The sequence below is a fragment of the Mchenga conophoros genome, linkage group LG5, assembly GCF_057382185.1.
Source record: "Mchenga conophoros isolate Kocher_MC1m ecotype Shallow Benthic linkage group LG5, M_conophoros_male_GT1.1, whole genome shotgun sequence".
In the NCBI taxonomy this organism is placed as follows: Eukaryota; Metazoa; Chordata; class Actinopteri; order Cichliformes; family Cichlidae; genus Mchenga; species Mchenga conophoros.
Window position 1 is genome coordinate 15,911,276 of NC_140530.1, and position 16,787 is coordinate 15,928,062.

General features: G+C 42.6%; 1 protein-coding gene across 8 annotated transcripts in view; it reads left to right on the forward strand.

The window, feature by feature from the left end:
- Positions 1 to 2,975: 2,975 nt before the first annotated feature.
- Positions 2,976 to 16,787, forward strand: part of kif21b (kinesin family member 21B) — a 69,376-nt gene continuing 55,564 nt past the window's right edge. For all 8 annotated transcript variants that reach the window (XM_085273593.1, XM_085273598.1, XM_085273597.1 and 5 more), the window contains exon 1: positions 2,976 to 3,414. In XM_085273593.1, coding sequence (XP_085129719.1) covers positions 3,374 to 3,414 — 41 coding nt within the window. In that variant the 5' untranslated portion in view covers positions 2,976 to 3,373. The remainder of the gene's footprint in view (positions 3,415 to 16,787) is intronic.

The window sequence follows — 16,787 nt, forward strand, 5'->3', positions numbered from 1 at the left end:
GTTCCACTATATCACGGCTGATTTCCAGTTTATATTGCCCATTCAACATTTGAAAATAGCCACAAAAAGATTGCTGCAAAAAGAAAGTCATGACTCATCTTTATCTTTTCAGCCCAGGACATTACCATAAGCTCCCGTAATGAGGATGATGCGCATGAATGTGTGTGGGTCACGAAAAAGCAAAGTGTTAAATCTGAGCTGGTGCTGACTTCACCGTGACTGACAAAACCCAAAGGCGACTTGAACAATTGTATTTTAATGCCGCTTATGTAATTATTTTGATTGTATACCTCCCTAAATATAGGGATTATGCTGCAGTGTGGCAAAATATCTTCAGGGTCTTATAACCCACAGAGGATGGTTATGAAATGTTCTTTTTTACCCTGGAAGCGCTGAAGAGGAGGCAGTGCAGGGGAAAGAATCACCCAGAGCGGATTTGAAAACTGTAAACAGGTCGGAAAAGGAGTGAAAGGACTTAAACAAACGCTTAGGAAAACAGTGCAAGCTAATTATGGCGTGGTCTCTGGTTCACCAGTGTGTGTTTGTATGCACCACCCTTACTGCTGTGTTATGTTGTTCCAGTTGTGGCGGCTAGTGGCTGGTAACCAGCAGATCTAGGAGGATTTTAGCTATCCTCATAATCTTGCATGGAATCCAGCAGCCCCAACCACCACCACCTGGCCCCCAGGCACCAACACACACACACACACACACTCGCACATAGTCATAAGCTCCTCTTTGCACTGAATAGGTTTACAGTGCATGCAACTGTGTGCAGGCTCTGTTTCATAACATAAAAGTGATTGTCATCAGTGCTGGTGCAGAGAGAGGGAGAAATGTTTATGCTGATCAGTATTGAGATAGTCCCAGAACCTCACCCTAGGAATTCTAATTTAATCAAAATGTATAGATAAAGCAGCATCTGTCTGGCGGTGTGACACAGTGAGCTCGCAAGCGTGTTGGAAAAGGGAAAAGCAACTTGCTGTAGTGCAGACGTGAGTGTGTCACTGGCAAACTCATCAGTTTTGTTCTGTTCACATCTTTGGTACATGAGGCATGGGTAATGAGGGGGATGAGTATTTGGAAAGGCTGTAGTGTAGATTTGATGTGCCAGTATATACGCTGCCAACAACTATGACAGTGTAGTGGCACTGTTGTGCATTCACTTTGCATAGATTATTTAAAACAGTGAAGCAGAAACTTGAATGTAGAGGATGTCAGAGAAAACTGTACCTCCATAAATAGATCAAGATAAATAACATATAGAAAGAAAGAAGGCTCTGTGTATACGTGAAGAAAGGGAGAAAGAAATTGAGGAAGACTGGCAACAGATCTTCTTGTTTGTTTGACTCAACTAAAGGGAAAGGATTTCAGTTTCCCCTTTTGAAGAAATGTGATTCAGCACAAAGAGAGCGGAGTCTGACTTCCCATCCAAGCCAGGGCCAATGAACTCCGAGTCTTAGCAATAATACGATAACTTTCGAATTTGAAGTTTGACCTCAAAGGTGTTCAGACCGGTGGCCCCTCCTCTGCTCATGTGAAAAGTCTCCCTCTGTTTATGGCATTTTAACGGACTTCAGATGTCACCGCTCGCAGTTATGGCTGTAGATGTGTAATCTTTACAGCAGGAGAGGTGTGTCACTGGGTGGGGCTAATCGGTCTGTTCTCCTCGATGATTGGTCTGGGATTTTTAAGAAACAGTGTGAGATTTTTACTAGTTGGTCCAGCTGCACGCCAATCAATACGATTAGGCTGCTTTCAAGGACTCCTCGTATTTATTTTTACCAAGTGCAATGCAGAAAAGCGACCGTAGTTATTGTTGTTGTTTAGTTACCGTCCAAATGCTTCATTTTATGAATTACAATTAGATATTATCTTATCGTATTGTGGTTAGTTTGAGATATAGATAGTTTAACACCAAGTATTTTGGCATTTGAAAGAAAGAACCCTCTGTTTAAGGTATGCCAAAGCATGCCTCTCAGGCAGTCAGCCTCTGGGGGAGATCTGGCCACTGCTGTTTGATGTGGGCCCATATGCATGCATCAGTCACAAAAGCAACCATGCTTATTGTTTAAGGCAGGCTTGTATAGCATTGGGGTCAGACAGTGGTGAGCGCTGTCGCCTCATATCAAGAAGGTCCTGGATTCAAATCTGCAGCTATGTGTTGGCAAGTCAAAGATTAGTGACCTGTCCAGGGTGTAATATGCTTTGTCACGTGATAGGCTCCAACTGCCCCGTCACCCTGAATTGAATAAGTAGAAAAAGAGATGGATGGATATATAGTGTTGCATGGTATAGTACAGGACTGGATTATAGTACAGTATATCAGAAGACATTTCAGTCTAATATACTGTAGTGTGTAGTATTGAATAGTAGAGTTGTTCTAACAGTACACACACACACACACACACACACACACACACACACACACACACACACACACACACACACACCTATATATAGGTGTACAGTATAGACTAACTCCTAATCTTATCCTATATATAGGATAGCATATAAAAAATAGCATAGCATAATAGAGTATATGTGTATATATTACTATGCTATAGTATAGCATAGAATACTATAATGAATAACAGAGTATAGAATAGACATATTCTATTTTATTCTATTCTATTCTATTCTATTCTATTCTATTCTAGGATATTATAGTTTTGAATAGTAGAACACAGATATATTATATTATATGATATCATATTATAAATATTTAATATAAAGTTATATCATTTTATGTTGAAAAGGTATCACATCATCTTCGTCACTGATTATTGAATGTAGTGAAAGTTAATAGTAAGTTATTGATTTAATTAATAAATTATTCACTATTTATGAGTAAAACTCATCCTACACAAATGTGTATACTACATTAGAGTGGGGCAGTGATCAGGGAGCAGGGAGACACTGGTATTAAAGGTTCAGTGGCGAATTGAACATTTCCAAGCGTCAGTGAAGGTGGCGCCACCTCCTCCAGTTCTCAGCGCTCACTCAGCGTGCTCGCTCAGAGAAGCGGTGTGGCTGCAGAGAGACGCTCGTATGCTTCCCTCACAGGCACTTTAAACAGGATGTAGCGACTGAGCTAGACCACGGAGAGAAAAAAGCGAAAGAAAAAAAAAGAGCGGGTTAAGCACTGCGATGTGACACACGCCAGAGAGACAGCGATGACCGCCACGGCACAGGAGAAGAAGAGGACAGGAGTCCAGATGAGGCACCTCACCCCCGGCAGGTCTTGACGGCTGCTCCCGCTGACCGGAGACCCCCACCTCCACGCCACGGCCGCAGCAGCAGCGCACGGTTTACGAGCACTGAAAACACAACATTACCCGAAATATTTCACCCGTGAACCTTGAAAGCAGCCATGGGGAGCCAGGGAGACTGCTGTGTGAAGGTTGCGTTGAGGTAAGCCTCCGACGTCTGTCTGCTGGAAATCTGCAGACCTTAGCAGAGCACGCTTGTGTCTGTGCCTCCCGGCGATTAATGAAATGCATCATGCACACCTACAGTTTTCCACGCTCCCCGATGTCTCCGTCCATTTCTGGGATTCAGGAGATTACACAGCCACGGAGAATACCATTCCACCTTATTTTACTTGGGCGGCGCTCTGCACAGTATCGACAAGGCAAAAGCACGCGTTTGTTTCACGCTATATCCGTATATAACTGTTCTCATGTGGTGGTGGTGTTGTGTGTATACGTTTGTATGCACAAGTTCTGCACACAGCGTCTTACATTCATGATTTAACATTGGGTGAAGTGACAAGGACAGCTGCAGCCAGGTGCAGGGAGGAGAATGGGCGTTTCTCTCCTAACCAATTTTTGCTGATATTATTCTTACATGCACCTACCTGCATCTATAACCATGCCTAGTCAACAGCTTACATATGCATGACGGAGTCAGGTCAATAACTAGGTTAAAAAGCAGGAGCATTGTTGTGCTTAAGAACACAAAAAAGTGTCCTGCAGCAAATGAATCGAGCACAAAGAGAATCTCTCCTTCAGAGCTGTGACATTCACTGCCTTTGTTGGATTGGGGAGCACAGCAGCTCTTGAATTGGTGAGAGGAGACAGTTTTCTGCATGTGTGTGAGCAAAAAATCCCAAAATAAAATTTGATCATAAGAAGTGAGCATAAAAAGTGCTCTAAAACCTCACCTGTAATCATGCTCATTTTACAGTGTGCAAAGCTGTGGCGGTGGTCTGACAGACCCCACAGACCCCCAATTAACTCAGAGCCACACAGACTGTCACATTAGCGAGCGACCGCCTTTTGGCAGTACTGCGTAACCGGCTTTCAATCTACACATAAAACAAACTACACAAACATAACTATGCTTCATGAAGCACCCATTTGAGGTCCTCACATCCCAATCCGGGTTCCAATAATTGATCTGAGTGGGGTGGGGGTTGAGAATGGGGGTGGGGAGTTGGTCCAGCAAAGCAGGCTTTTAAGATGAACTTTAAAAACACTGGCCCCATTTCCCCAGGGGAAGGCTTTATCAGCTGCCTCATTGTCAGCCACAGAGTGAATCTCCTTTGTGCTCATTCGCTGTGACAACTGTAACAGGAAGTGGAGTAGGTGGTGCTGACAGAAAAAAGGTGAAAAGGGAAGCCGTATAGGCCGCTGGTGGCTGTCGCTGAACTGAATTTAGCGAAAGAGAGACCAGCCAAGAGGCCTGTTGATGTGTAAATGACTCAGTGACTAACACGTCTGCCTTTAGCTCCCTCTTGCTCCTTTTTTTAATTTACTTTTTGACGTTATCATCAGTTTGTGAACAGGTTTTCATTTCTTTGTTCAGTAAGGAAGGTCAGATCAGCAGAGGAGCATTATCTTCGCGAGAGTACCTCGGAATTAGTTTTATTAGCGTGAAAGTCTTGCTGTAATTAAACAGGGGCTAAGTAGTAACATGTAATTACTCTGCTGGGTGAGCCGATGCTGCTCCTTTTCATCACATGTGATCTGTGTGTGTGTGTGTGTGTGTGTGTTTGACAGGAAATGGGAAGCTTGCAAATAAACACATGGAAAAAGATAACTTCCTGCTGAATAAGCAGTTACTTTTTCCCAATGACCTCCGAGCCTCTTTTATTCCCAGAGAAGAGGGCCTTTGATAAGAGGGGACGCCGTTTAATTGCTCCCATCATGCAATGCCCTTGGCTCAGAGCTTATGTCTGCATCTGCATGTGCGAATGTACATTACGAGGGCAACGGGGTTGACGTGAAGGCCAATGAACGCATACTCAGTCTCGTGTTGCCAGCATCCAATTCCTGAACGACCTACAATCCTACAATCCTGGATCCGTACGCACGCTTGAGTCAGTGGATCTGCATTGCAGACATGATCAGATGCATCTACTGTAATTCCCTCCTAAACAGTTGTTGTTAAATTGCCCCCGGCCTGGCTTTTGCGTCTTTATCCAGCTGCATCCATTTACAGTATCGGCTCAGTCGAGTGCAAGCAGGCTATAATCAGTAGATAAGTAGACACACTCACCATCACCTTCACACACACACATGCACTTAAGTTCAGGCTCCCACTCTCGCTGGTTTTATGTTGAGGGTTGCATTTTGCACCCCCGGTTGAAAGCTTTACGTCAGGACAGACTCTGAGTGAGAGTGGCCCGCCAATAGTTCAGCTTTTGCACCCTTGCATGCGTGTTTGGTGAGCGGTGTGTAAATTTCCATTTGCATATCGATCTCTGTCCCCCGCCGTTGCCCTCTGTGCAGCTCCCTGCCATTTACTCATTTCAGAAATCAAGTGACTCGCCCGCTGCTGAAGTGCTAAGTCAGCCCCCGTAGCTTGGTAGAAATAGACTCAAAGACAAATCTGTTTAATGCTGTTGTGCCTCCTGATCTTTTGATTGTTACTCCATGTTCTCACCTTAAGGCTCTGCTTTCTGTCTAATTTGAACTCGACTGCCCCCCTCCCCCTCATGGTTTTGTGGTTCTGGGGTGATGACAGTAATGAGGCTGAATAGGGGGAAAAAAAGCATAAAATATTCAGTGTTCCTTCAAACCCTACAGGTGGATGACTGGGTTGTTGCGGACGGTTATGACGCAGACCGTTTTGGCTAGAAGGCGATGAGAGTTCAGCTGAGGGGAAAGAAAAAGATGAGCTTTTATCTCTTGGACTCTTATGATGTGCTGATCAGCCAGTGTAAAAGACGTCTCTACAGAAGTTCTTCATAAATCCATTAATGTGCTCCACCGGCTTTGAAACAAAACAAGAGCAGCGGGAATATGAGTGGGGGAAGTGGCCCCTCACAGCTGACACACAAAGGATTTAAATGGGAGTTTAAAAAAAATGGTGGTGTTTTGTTGTTGGACGCTTGTCCTGTGTCGGCTACCAGTCTCGCCTGTTTCCTGTGTGTGTTAATAGTTTGCCACACGGGCTGTGTCTGGGTTACAACCTCCCAAGGGGGTTGTTGCTAAAACAGCTGGGTTTGGTGGGAAAGTGTGTGTGCATATGTGTGTGTTACAAGCCTACAGTACTGTATTTACTGGTCACAGGGTAGTGCTGCAATGTAATCTCCTCATGGCAGGAGTCTTACACTTGGTCACGACATTCATCTCCCACTCCCACACACAGTTACACACACACACCGATCACTGCAATGGGAAACGTATAAACAGTGTTGTTGTGTTGATGAGGCTGTAAAGTCGCTCGTAGTCGGCGTGTTTGGATTCAAGGGAGGTGAGAGGAGCAGGAAACATGACAGAGCACACGCCCAAGTTGGCCGTCCGTAGCTGTGCATCACTTCCTCCTCATGCTTGTCTGGTTGTGGGCACGTGATTTTATGTTCTTTGTTTTTGTTGTTGTTGTTTTCAAAGTTGTTGTTACCCTTCAAGCTAACCTAATAGCACTGTGAGCGCTTTTTTTGGCAAGTGTACTGAAGAAGCTGTCTGCTGTCTGAACTGAACATGAGCTGAGACCCGGACACGGTGATGTGCAGAAATCAGTCGTGCTGGGTGTTTTGTCCGTCACCCCGTTTATCACAGAAAAACCTGTTGAATAATCCGGCTTTGCGGATTCAGGGGCTTTACAAACAGATTGCAGCTCCCTGAGGTCAAAAAAGGTCTGCAGAACAAAGAAGTTAGTGAGGTTGCCAAGCTGCACTTCTTAATCCTGGTTGCCAAACAGTCACACAACTACACATCTGCTATCAAGTGTATAATAGACTCATATGATGTTGTTTGCAAATGATCAGAGGTGTGAAGGAATTTGTTACATGTTTAGCTTATGTGTTTAATAGATCAACAATATTTAGGTCATACATGTGCCAGTGATCTGGAAATGAGTTGTGCAAGCTGTCTATTTATGAATTTGCTCTGTTTAAGTATATCTGTACTCTCTAATGGTGCGCTGCTGTTGCAGAATGACTTCCTGTAAGGTTGCTTCTGGACCATCCACACTTCCTGTTCACTTCCTGCTTTGTGTGCTGCTGTGTTTTCAGTGAGGACCGAATGCTAAAAGAAAGCATAAAGGTGAAAGAAACACAAACCCAAAGACGAGCCTCTGGCTTTTCTCAAAATAACCTCTCGGAGTAAGTCTGCGACTCTGTTGCGCGCTCCTGAGTTAAAATAAAAAACACGCACTGTGAGTGTACACATTTACGCCATTTTAAACTTCCCTCTCTTGCTCAAGCTCGTCTGCACTGTGTGCAAAATAAAGTGTGACCAAAACGCTGGAATGTGACCAGCTTTCTCTCTTCCCCTGCCTCCTTCTACCTCCTATTCGCCCACTTTTGCGCAGACATTCAAAGGCACACACACACACACACACACACACACACACACACACACACACACACACACACACACACACACAGATCTGTATTTGAGTTTATCCATTTGAATTCATTAAGCAATGAAAGGCGCTTCAGTCCAGTCCAGCATTTGCATGTATCTCTTATCACGGTGTCATCATATGTCAGCTGGACCACTAAATAATAACTCGTTCTGCTTGAACCACAAGGGCAGTCTTTTCACAGCGTGTGTGGTCAGTCTAGAAAATAATTATCTTTATAGACGCTTTGTGGTCCGCGCATGTCAATAAACCATAAAACGAGTTTGGCCAGTTTATGTGTGTCGACATTGTTGTGGTCACTCAGAGATCACTGGGACTGAGTGTGCCTTTGGAGGGGGGGGTGGCTTTTTAAACAGAGCACCTCTTGGGTGAGCGTAGACAGAGGACACTGTGTGAATGAGTCTGATGTCAGTGCAGGTCTTTGTGCGCTCTGCTGAGCTTGCACGCACACAGACACACACATATAAAGATGCACATGCACACAAACACGCAAAAAAGCCATAGAATTGGAGGGAAGACTAGACGTGGATGAAGTCCAGACTGTATTTTTAGAGAGGAAGGGGATAAAAAAGAGAGCGAGAGGCTTGCGGAGTCAGTTTCTGATGTCCTCTTTGTTTTATAAACTGCTCTCCGTCTGCTGAAAAGAGCAATGCTTCCTGCAATTCACTGTAATAAATACAAAGAAAAATCAAAGAGGGAAAAAAGAGGGGGGGGGGACAAAGTGGGGTGGAGTATGAAAAGGAGCAAGTGTCTCGTCTGCTGTCAAAAGGGCTACTGTAGCATGCAAATATGAGATGCTACATAAGTGTGCAGACTGTGTGTGTGTGTGTGTGTATGTTTGGGCATCGTGTGTATGAATAATTTGGGCGCAGCTGCACGTGTTTGCTATGTTCCCGTGGCGAGAGGAAGAAGCACAGAGATGGAGAGCCATAGATGTCCTGTCTAGACTGAAATGAAAACCTTACTGACTTCTCTATTTGAATGTCAGATGTTCTGCATAAACAATCTGAAATGATAGTCTTCTGCTTTTGTAATCTGTAAACTGGCAGTGATAGGAGTGTGAAGTTCAAGAGTTTTTACTCCTTCACACTCATCACACTCCATCCCTACATTTATATGTTTGTGAATGTGTCAGTAGAGCTGCCTACTGTGCCGATATAAAGGGACGTGATGTGTGTGTTTGTGACCAGCTGGCCCATAATCACCTTCACGGCGTTAAGTAGCTTAATCACTGCTGGCGTTTGTGTCTCTGGGTTTGTTTTGGGTTATTGTGTGTGAATGGAGGGAGGTGTCAGCAGGGCAAGGCTTTAAAAATGCTGGAATGAGTAACCGATTAAATGTGGTTATAATTGACATTTCAGTTGCAGCACTGTGCAGTTTTATCACCTCATATTTAGAAACAGCTTTCCTCCCGGTGTCGGCTGTACTTTGTTGTTACTGCTAATTGGCGAATGTTAGCTAGCTAACACAGCAGGGTTAACATCATATCTGCTGATGTTCAGGTTGAATCAGCAAAACTTTATTTAAAATAGAAGCACAGAGAGGAAGAGGTGCCTAGAAACACTGAGAGGCCTTGCACGATAAAAGCTGGCGATATTATTCAGCGCAGCCAGGAGAGTGCTGTCGTGTAGAAAGATAGTACATGACTCCATCCTCGAATAAATCATTTTAATTTAAAGGATCTGAGCCCTCTGCTATTGTGACAAACTAGCACTTGTTATGATATATAATATTTATGTTGATGTGTTAGCAATAGTTTATTTTACAGAGGAGTAATATTAGGATTTATATGTGGGGGTGGGACAGCTGGGGCCCTCCACAACAGTCCCAGTTTTTCATTGGCCTCTTGGGAAATTCAGTTGCCCATTATTGTGTTAGACAAAAAAAAAATGTCACTTTAGCTGTCAAATGCTGCATTTATCAGTTTCCTGGTTTTCTGGGTAAGCAGTGTACTGTTTGTTAGTACTTGTTTGTTGAAAACAGCTGGATGGCTATTGAAAATTTTGCTTTATTAATCCTACTGCAGTCTTTGTTTTCCTTTAAAAGTGAAAATCCACTTAAATTTCATTTTGGGAACACTGTTATGGACTCTTTCTGATTACTGAATACTACAGTGCTTATTTTATTGGCTTTCCTGAAAAGACTTTCAGACAATGACAGTTCAAATGCTGCAGGTAGAATTTTAACAAAAGCCAGGAAGAGACAGCTTATAACTCAAATTCTCAGTGCCCTCCATTTTCATCATTTTCCAGTAAAATATAGAATTGTATTCAAAGTATTTCTCATTTAAAAAAAAACCCAAAACATTAAATGAGTTCTAAATATACTATTTAAGATGTTTAATGAATACAAACCTGGTAGGTCTCTGAGGTCTCTAAGATCCGATCACCTAGCGGTGCACATATCTGAATCTAAACTGGGTGATTAGATATTTAGCTGTTATACTGCCTACCCTCAGAGGTTAGCTATTCTCCAACCTTTGCTAGTTTTAAAAAGAAGATAAAAAAAATATTGTTCATATTGCCAGGCTTGTGTTTTTAAATCATTCCATATTTAGCGGCGAGTCGAACAAAATTCCATCACGTATACGTGAGATGTTAGACAAACACAAACAGAGGAGGTAACGTAATTGCAGGGGAATGATGAAATAAATGTTAAATGTAGGGGGAAAAAAGTATTTTTTAAAAACATATAGATGTTAATAATCGCTGTTCAGAGTGGTCTACTGGCTAAAGCACATACAGATGTATACATATACATGCTATGCTAGTTAAACTAATATTCTTCTTCTTCTTATCATTATTATTTTTTCTCTTTTTTTTTCCTCTTTCATTTCAGTTTTTTGTATCTCGTGAAGCACCTTGAATTAATGTAGTGTTTGAAAGGTGCTCTATAAATAAACTTGCCTTGTCTTTTTTTAACACCTTAGGAGAACTAGCTTGGGAGAATCACTTTGTTGCTGCATCATATCAAACTAATAATCTTCATTCTAAGGTGAAAGTGTTTTTTTTAATAACCTGATACTACAAAGGAATAAACGAAGACTTGAGCCACTGGCTAAGTTCACATGCCTACAGACAGACAGCCATGGTGATGGTGGCTGCATTAGCACTCATGCTAAATGCTGTCTGACAGAGAGGGAGTCTGGCCTGGTGGTAATGCTAACCTGCCCTCCAGGGAGGCAGACAGACAAGCAGAGTCATGGCAGCAGTCTGCAGCTCGGCAGCGTATGTTGTGGGCTCTGTATTAGAGAAAAACATTGAACAAAGGGATCTTTGTGTGTGTGTTTTCCTGGTGACCTTTATTGAAATAATTCCACCTCTGCATTTCATTCTTAGTATTTTGCATGTGTGTGTGAGAAATTGTCACACATTCGCTTCATAGCTGACATATGAACTGTAAAACATTTCAACAAAAATATTTCACATACAGTGTCACACTTAAGCACATAGATGAAAATTTCATATGTATTCATCTAAACAATGATGCTGACCCTGGATATGTAAGAGAAAGATATAAATAAGCAAACTTTTGGCTCTTTTTTCCTTTTTGTTGCTGCTTTGCTTTTAATTTTCGATCCTCTTGTCAACTCACTGCTTCCTCTGTCAGTCCCACTGGCACAGTGAACTGGATAGTGTGTGATCTGTCGTTTGAGAATTTCCAAAAACATTATAGGTTTCCCCATGGCACACCATAGTGATGGCATGGTGCTTTACAGCATCCATTAAAAAGCATCCACTCTTATTCTCTGTTTCAGATGTTGAAATGAAATAGACTCGGGGAGCATGGCACCTCTCTGACCTTGACAAGACTGTCTGTCATGAAAATGTATGAAAGGAAGCTAATTTGATTCTTTCTCGTGCCTCCACCCCCCCATGAAGCGGCAGACACAACAAATGAGAGGGGGTAGGAAGGGGAAATGAGGAGGGGGGTGAGGAAGTGGGGTGGGGACTGACCCAGAATTAGCTCAAATGATGCGTACTGATGTGCCCCTGTAACAATGAGATGCTCATCTGAAACTGAATGACGAATGCGTGTCTTTGACAGCAGTGGTGGTGGGGGATTATGCCTCTGGCACAGTGATGGTCAATACCAGGCTAATAAATAACATTTGCACCGGTTTTACTAAAAGTAATCTATTGTTATGCTGTCAGTAGTAGTATTATATACTCTTCATATACTGGTGGGCAGGTATGCTCTGATGGCAAAAAAATGCAGCCTGTGATAGCTTAGTTTTTAAAGCCTAGGCCAAAGTCTTTCACAGCCAATGCTTCACGCGTGCTCTGCCCAGCTTCCCACTAAGCTCTGCCCTACTTTACCTGATAATATCAGCTCTAAAAATGGGATATTTGAGCCTCCTAAGTGTCTCAAATATCTTACTGTGAATTTCTGGTTCCAGCTCTAATTTTGTCTTTGATATCTTGGCTCTGTTATTGCGGGGCGTGAATATTTATTCATTCATTCAGCTTCAAGGACAACTTCCGATGACAGTCTGTGTCTCTGGAAAATAAAATCCTGATGGAGATGGGGAAAGATAACAGAGTTGACAGAGTATTTCTTCAAGAGTCGACCTAGCTCTTTCCAGACAATGTAGGACAAGCCCGTCCTTGAAGTCTGGCTTGGTTAAGGAAATGCTCGTGCTAACATGGATGAGCCAGTGCACTCATTCCTGCTGTAGCATGCGACCCTGCATGCTAAGGCACCCAGTCAAACCAATGTGCACAGAGTACGTGAATTCTCCTCTGTCTTATCGCCCGTTACCAATTGGCAGCGGCGCCTCGGGCTACAGGGTCGCCAGTCTGTGAGGTTAGTTTGATAGATAAGGTTAACCCCAACGAGGCTGTGAGCTGTGGTATTTTGTGTCTGGGTGTAACTAAACTGCTCGTGCAATAAAAGATGAATGTTTAAATGGCCAAGTATCATCGATCGATTAGGTGGCTTATTTACAGTGTGGTTACTGCTCTCTGTGGCTACAATCTTTGCATTTATGTTTCCATAGTGACGCTGTTTCACCACTTTGTGAGTTTACATAGTTGATTGAATTGTTATGAATGTAACTGTAAATGCTTGTTTCACTATGAGTAAATCTGTAAAATACAGCTGACATACTGTCCTATCACACATGTATATGCCAATATGAACACTTATTGTTTTGGGTAAATCACATAGTAGAACTGCTTTGACTCTCAGCCTCTCAGAAGACAGTGATCCAGAGTCAGCACTGATATGAATCTTAAGCTATCTGCTGATCCTCAGAGTATTAATCAAGTTACTAGTGGTGGTCTGTGAAATCTGAATCCTTTCTAGAATTTATTGGGAGGGTTTTTGTGTAAGCCAGGAATGCCTTAATGAAATTGAAGAAGAAATATTTTGTTTTTGCAGTCATTACTCTGGGCTTGTGAGGACATAGTCGTTTGTATCCACCAGTATGGCAGGACAGATGCCTATATCTTCCAGTCTGCATTGTACCACCTGGGCAAGCCAGCTGTCCACGCACAGCACCAGTCTCTTGTGACCACTGGCCCGTTTCCCCTGCTTGTGCTTGTTCACATACAGTGTGCATTCTCCTCTGTGCTTTCCCATCCGTTCAGTCTGCTTTCCTTTATATTTACTTTGTGTCTCCCTCTGCCAGTTTGTCCAACTGGTCCTTATTAGTGCTTTCTCCTCTGGTGCTCCCACCTGAGCCAGCTACTTATATTCATAACCCTGCTGTGTTTGCCTTCCTTCGTTATTTTTTCCCCCCCTCTCGTTGCCATAAATCAGAGACCAGGGTCAAGGCTGGAAAAATGCAATTTCTCGCCCCTCATTTGCTTTTGTTTGGTGCCAGCTTAATTCATTCATAACTCGTATAAACATATGTTGCCAGGGACAGTGCACAGTCAGGTGTCCATTGCTTATTTTCTGCCATTCCCTCAGAGAGTGTTGGACCTGCATATGAAATGTGTGTCTCTGTGTGTGTTTGGATAGTGGCTTGTTAGCCTGCTGTGATGTTGGGCTCATGTGGAGGATCGGAGACCGAAGTGAGAGACAGATTTTGCAGGAAATGGCCTGCTTCCATATCCTGTCATAGCAGTGGGTGTGTTGTTATTACTCTCGTCCACAGACACTCAACTGATTAGTCAAAGAGAGCAAAGCACAGGCATTATGGGAAGGGTGTCTTGAATAGACTGTGAGGGATTGAGCAGCAGACAGATGCAGGGAGAGAGACAGTTGACGGTTTTATGCGAGGAATCACTGCAAACAGCTGATCCAAAAAAATCGATGGGAGCACTGATTAAATGGGCAACAGGATAGAAATGCTTACTGTAGCTCAATAATGTTTAAGCGAGCCTCTGCTTGCTTGTGTCTTTTCTGTAAGACAAGAGGTCGGCATTCAGACTTTTTGACTGAAGAGACGTTGTAATTAAAGCTTTAATATCCCAGAAGCTGTTCATTAGTGTTCGCGATCAATTCACATTAAGTAGCATCAAGTAGAAAGTGGAAATCCTGATCTTTGCAGCGATCCATTCTATGTACTTATGTTACTGGTGATGACATTCATTTGGTCGTAGGGCTGGGCCATATCATACCATTCACGGTAATACCGGTATAATGTCGGGCAACGATAAGAAAATGAAATATCGCGTTAGAAATATGGGTAAAACGCGCATGCGCAGTGCCTTTGTTTTCATACGCACGTGGAGGAAAAATGAGAAGGACGAAAGCGGATCGCTGAATGAAACAGATGAACCAGAATTGGTTTGTAAAAATGCTGCAACTTCAGTGGTGTGGCACTGGTTTAGCTTTCGTCTGTCAGATACACAACAAAGCACTATTTTTGGTAGCGCATGCTAGCGGGCTGTCGTTATTACCGTGTTGTTTGGAAAATACGGCACACTTAAAATCAATCCTTTGATTTTTCTGAAAATTGACAGTGCCCCTTATAATCCCGTGTGCCTTATGTATGAATTCTGGTTGTGTTTACTGACCTCGAAATGATTTTATGTGGTACATGGTGCTCGAAAATCTGTCAAATGTTTCAGTACGACTTTGCTAAGCTACAAACCCGCACTGCTTGATGGATTGTCGGAGCATTACGGCTATCGTAGTCAGGAGCCTCGCGGAGTGATACGTACTGTGCTTCAAGATAATATTACCGTATTGTGTGTGTATAACCTCTTTTTAAGTTTTGTGGATATTATACATGGTTATGCTGAGGATATGTCAGCCAATTTCCACTGGAAATGCCTTTTGGTTAAACTGTCAGCAAGGATTTGCATTTGCAGTGTTAATTTTTTATATGACTTTAATGCACATAAAAAAAACAGCTGCTTGTTTAAGTGAAAATACGTTTATTTATTTATTTTTTTGCACTAATAAAGTTGTGGAGTTGTAAAGTATTTTGTCTAGTGTCAATTATATCGTCAGTTATATCGTTATCGCAAATTTTCAAATGTATATCATGATAAATATTTTTGGTCATTTCGCCCTGCTCTATTTGGTCGTACTTTAAACTTTTGGAATGTGTATACCGGAATAATAATACTATATCTATTGGTTTCTCCACCAAACACTAAGTCATGTTTTCTTACGTCACACATTGACATGCAAATTAATTTATAACTTTAAAATGAGCCTTTTCTGGATTTTTGGTTGATTTTGTGTCTTAAATAACTGAAAATTGGAGACTGCTCATTTCTTTGTAAGTAAACAAATGTACAGATTGAGCAGGATCAAATAATTATTTCCCCGCACTGTAAACGATGGATGTAACCACCACGGTTGTTGATGTCCTGTTTTCACAAATTGTTTCTGAAGCCTCGACTTTGTAGCAGTGGATCCTGTTGTGGATCTAACTGACAGATTGAGGACATGGCAAACTCAGATTGTAGCAACTTGTCAATCCCAAGACAGACCCACCCTAAATCATACAATGCTTTATATTTTCTATTCTACCTGAAGGAACCTAATTTTCTTTTTTTTTTAAAAAAACAACAACAACATGTTGTAACAGGTAAGACTTAAAGTTAGAGATTGACACAGGGTCATTTTGTCATAGCGGTGACAGCGGGACATCGTTTTACAACCAAAGGACTCCCCTTCTGTTGGCCATTAGAAGTGTCTTGCAATTAGGACACTGAATTTAGTCATGAATATATGTGACATATTTTTAAATCTAGTAATAAACTGTCTAAAAACCAGCCTTATGTGACTGCTACTGGATCTCTGAGACCCCCATCGATCAACTGATGTGGAAACAAATGGCCTTCCATTGTCATCCTTTCTGTTTTGTTACATTTGTTTTTTCATTTTGACCTTAGCAGCCAGTGGTCTGCTTCCACTCCATCCATTACTGCACCTCAGGGCCTCTCTCGTTTCATCCCACAGTCACTGATATGCCCAGAGCTCCTTAACCCAAAATAGGCCAAAGCAATTTCCTGAGTTCTCAGGGCTTTTCATGTCAAACATGCGACAGTCTTCATGAATCGCCACTTTATCCTCCCTCTCTTGTTCTTCTCATTTTCCCTCTCTCATTCTTCCCTTTTTCCTCTCTGTTTGTTTGAGTCTTAGAAAATAAAAGAGGTTGAGAGGGCGGGGGCGAGATAAATGGTTCAAAGGCTGTGAGACGGCTCCACATCAACAGCTTTTCAGTCGTCAGGTGAACAGCCCGACAAAGGCTCCCGTCACATATTGCCGGGACGCCTTCGGCTTGCAATGACACGCACGCGCCTTTTCATTACAGAATAAAAACAGGAGGAAACGTCATCGCTGTTCACCTACCTGTCAAAAACCCGCACCACACACACCAGACACTTAATCCAGAAGGATGCGTTAACACTTTTATGCATTGGGGATTACACGGTTAAAATATTTAGGACACTTGTTCTTTATATGCACTTTTTATGGCTGTTACTTTACTCATACCTGAAAACACTGATATGTCCGTTTCTGCAGTGTGGCTATACACTCTAACACATGGCTGTGTCAGCTGG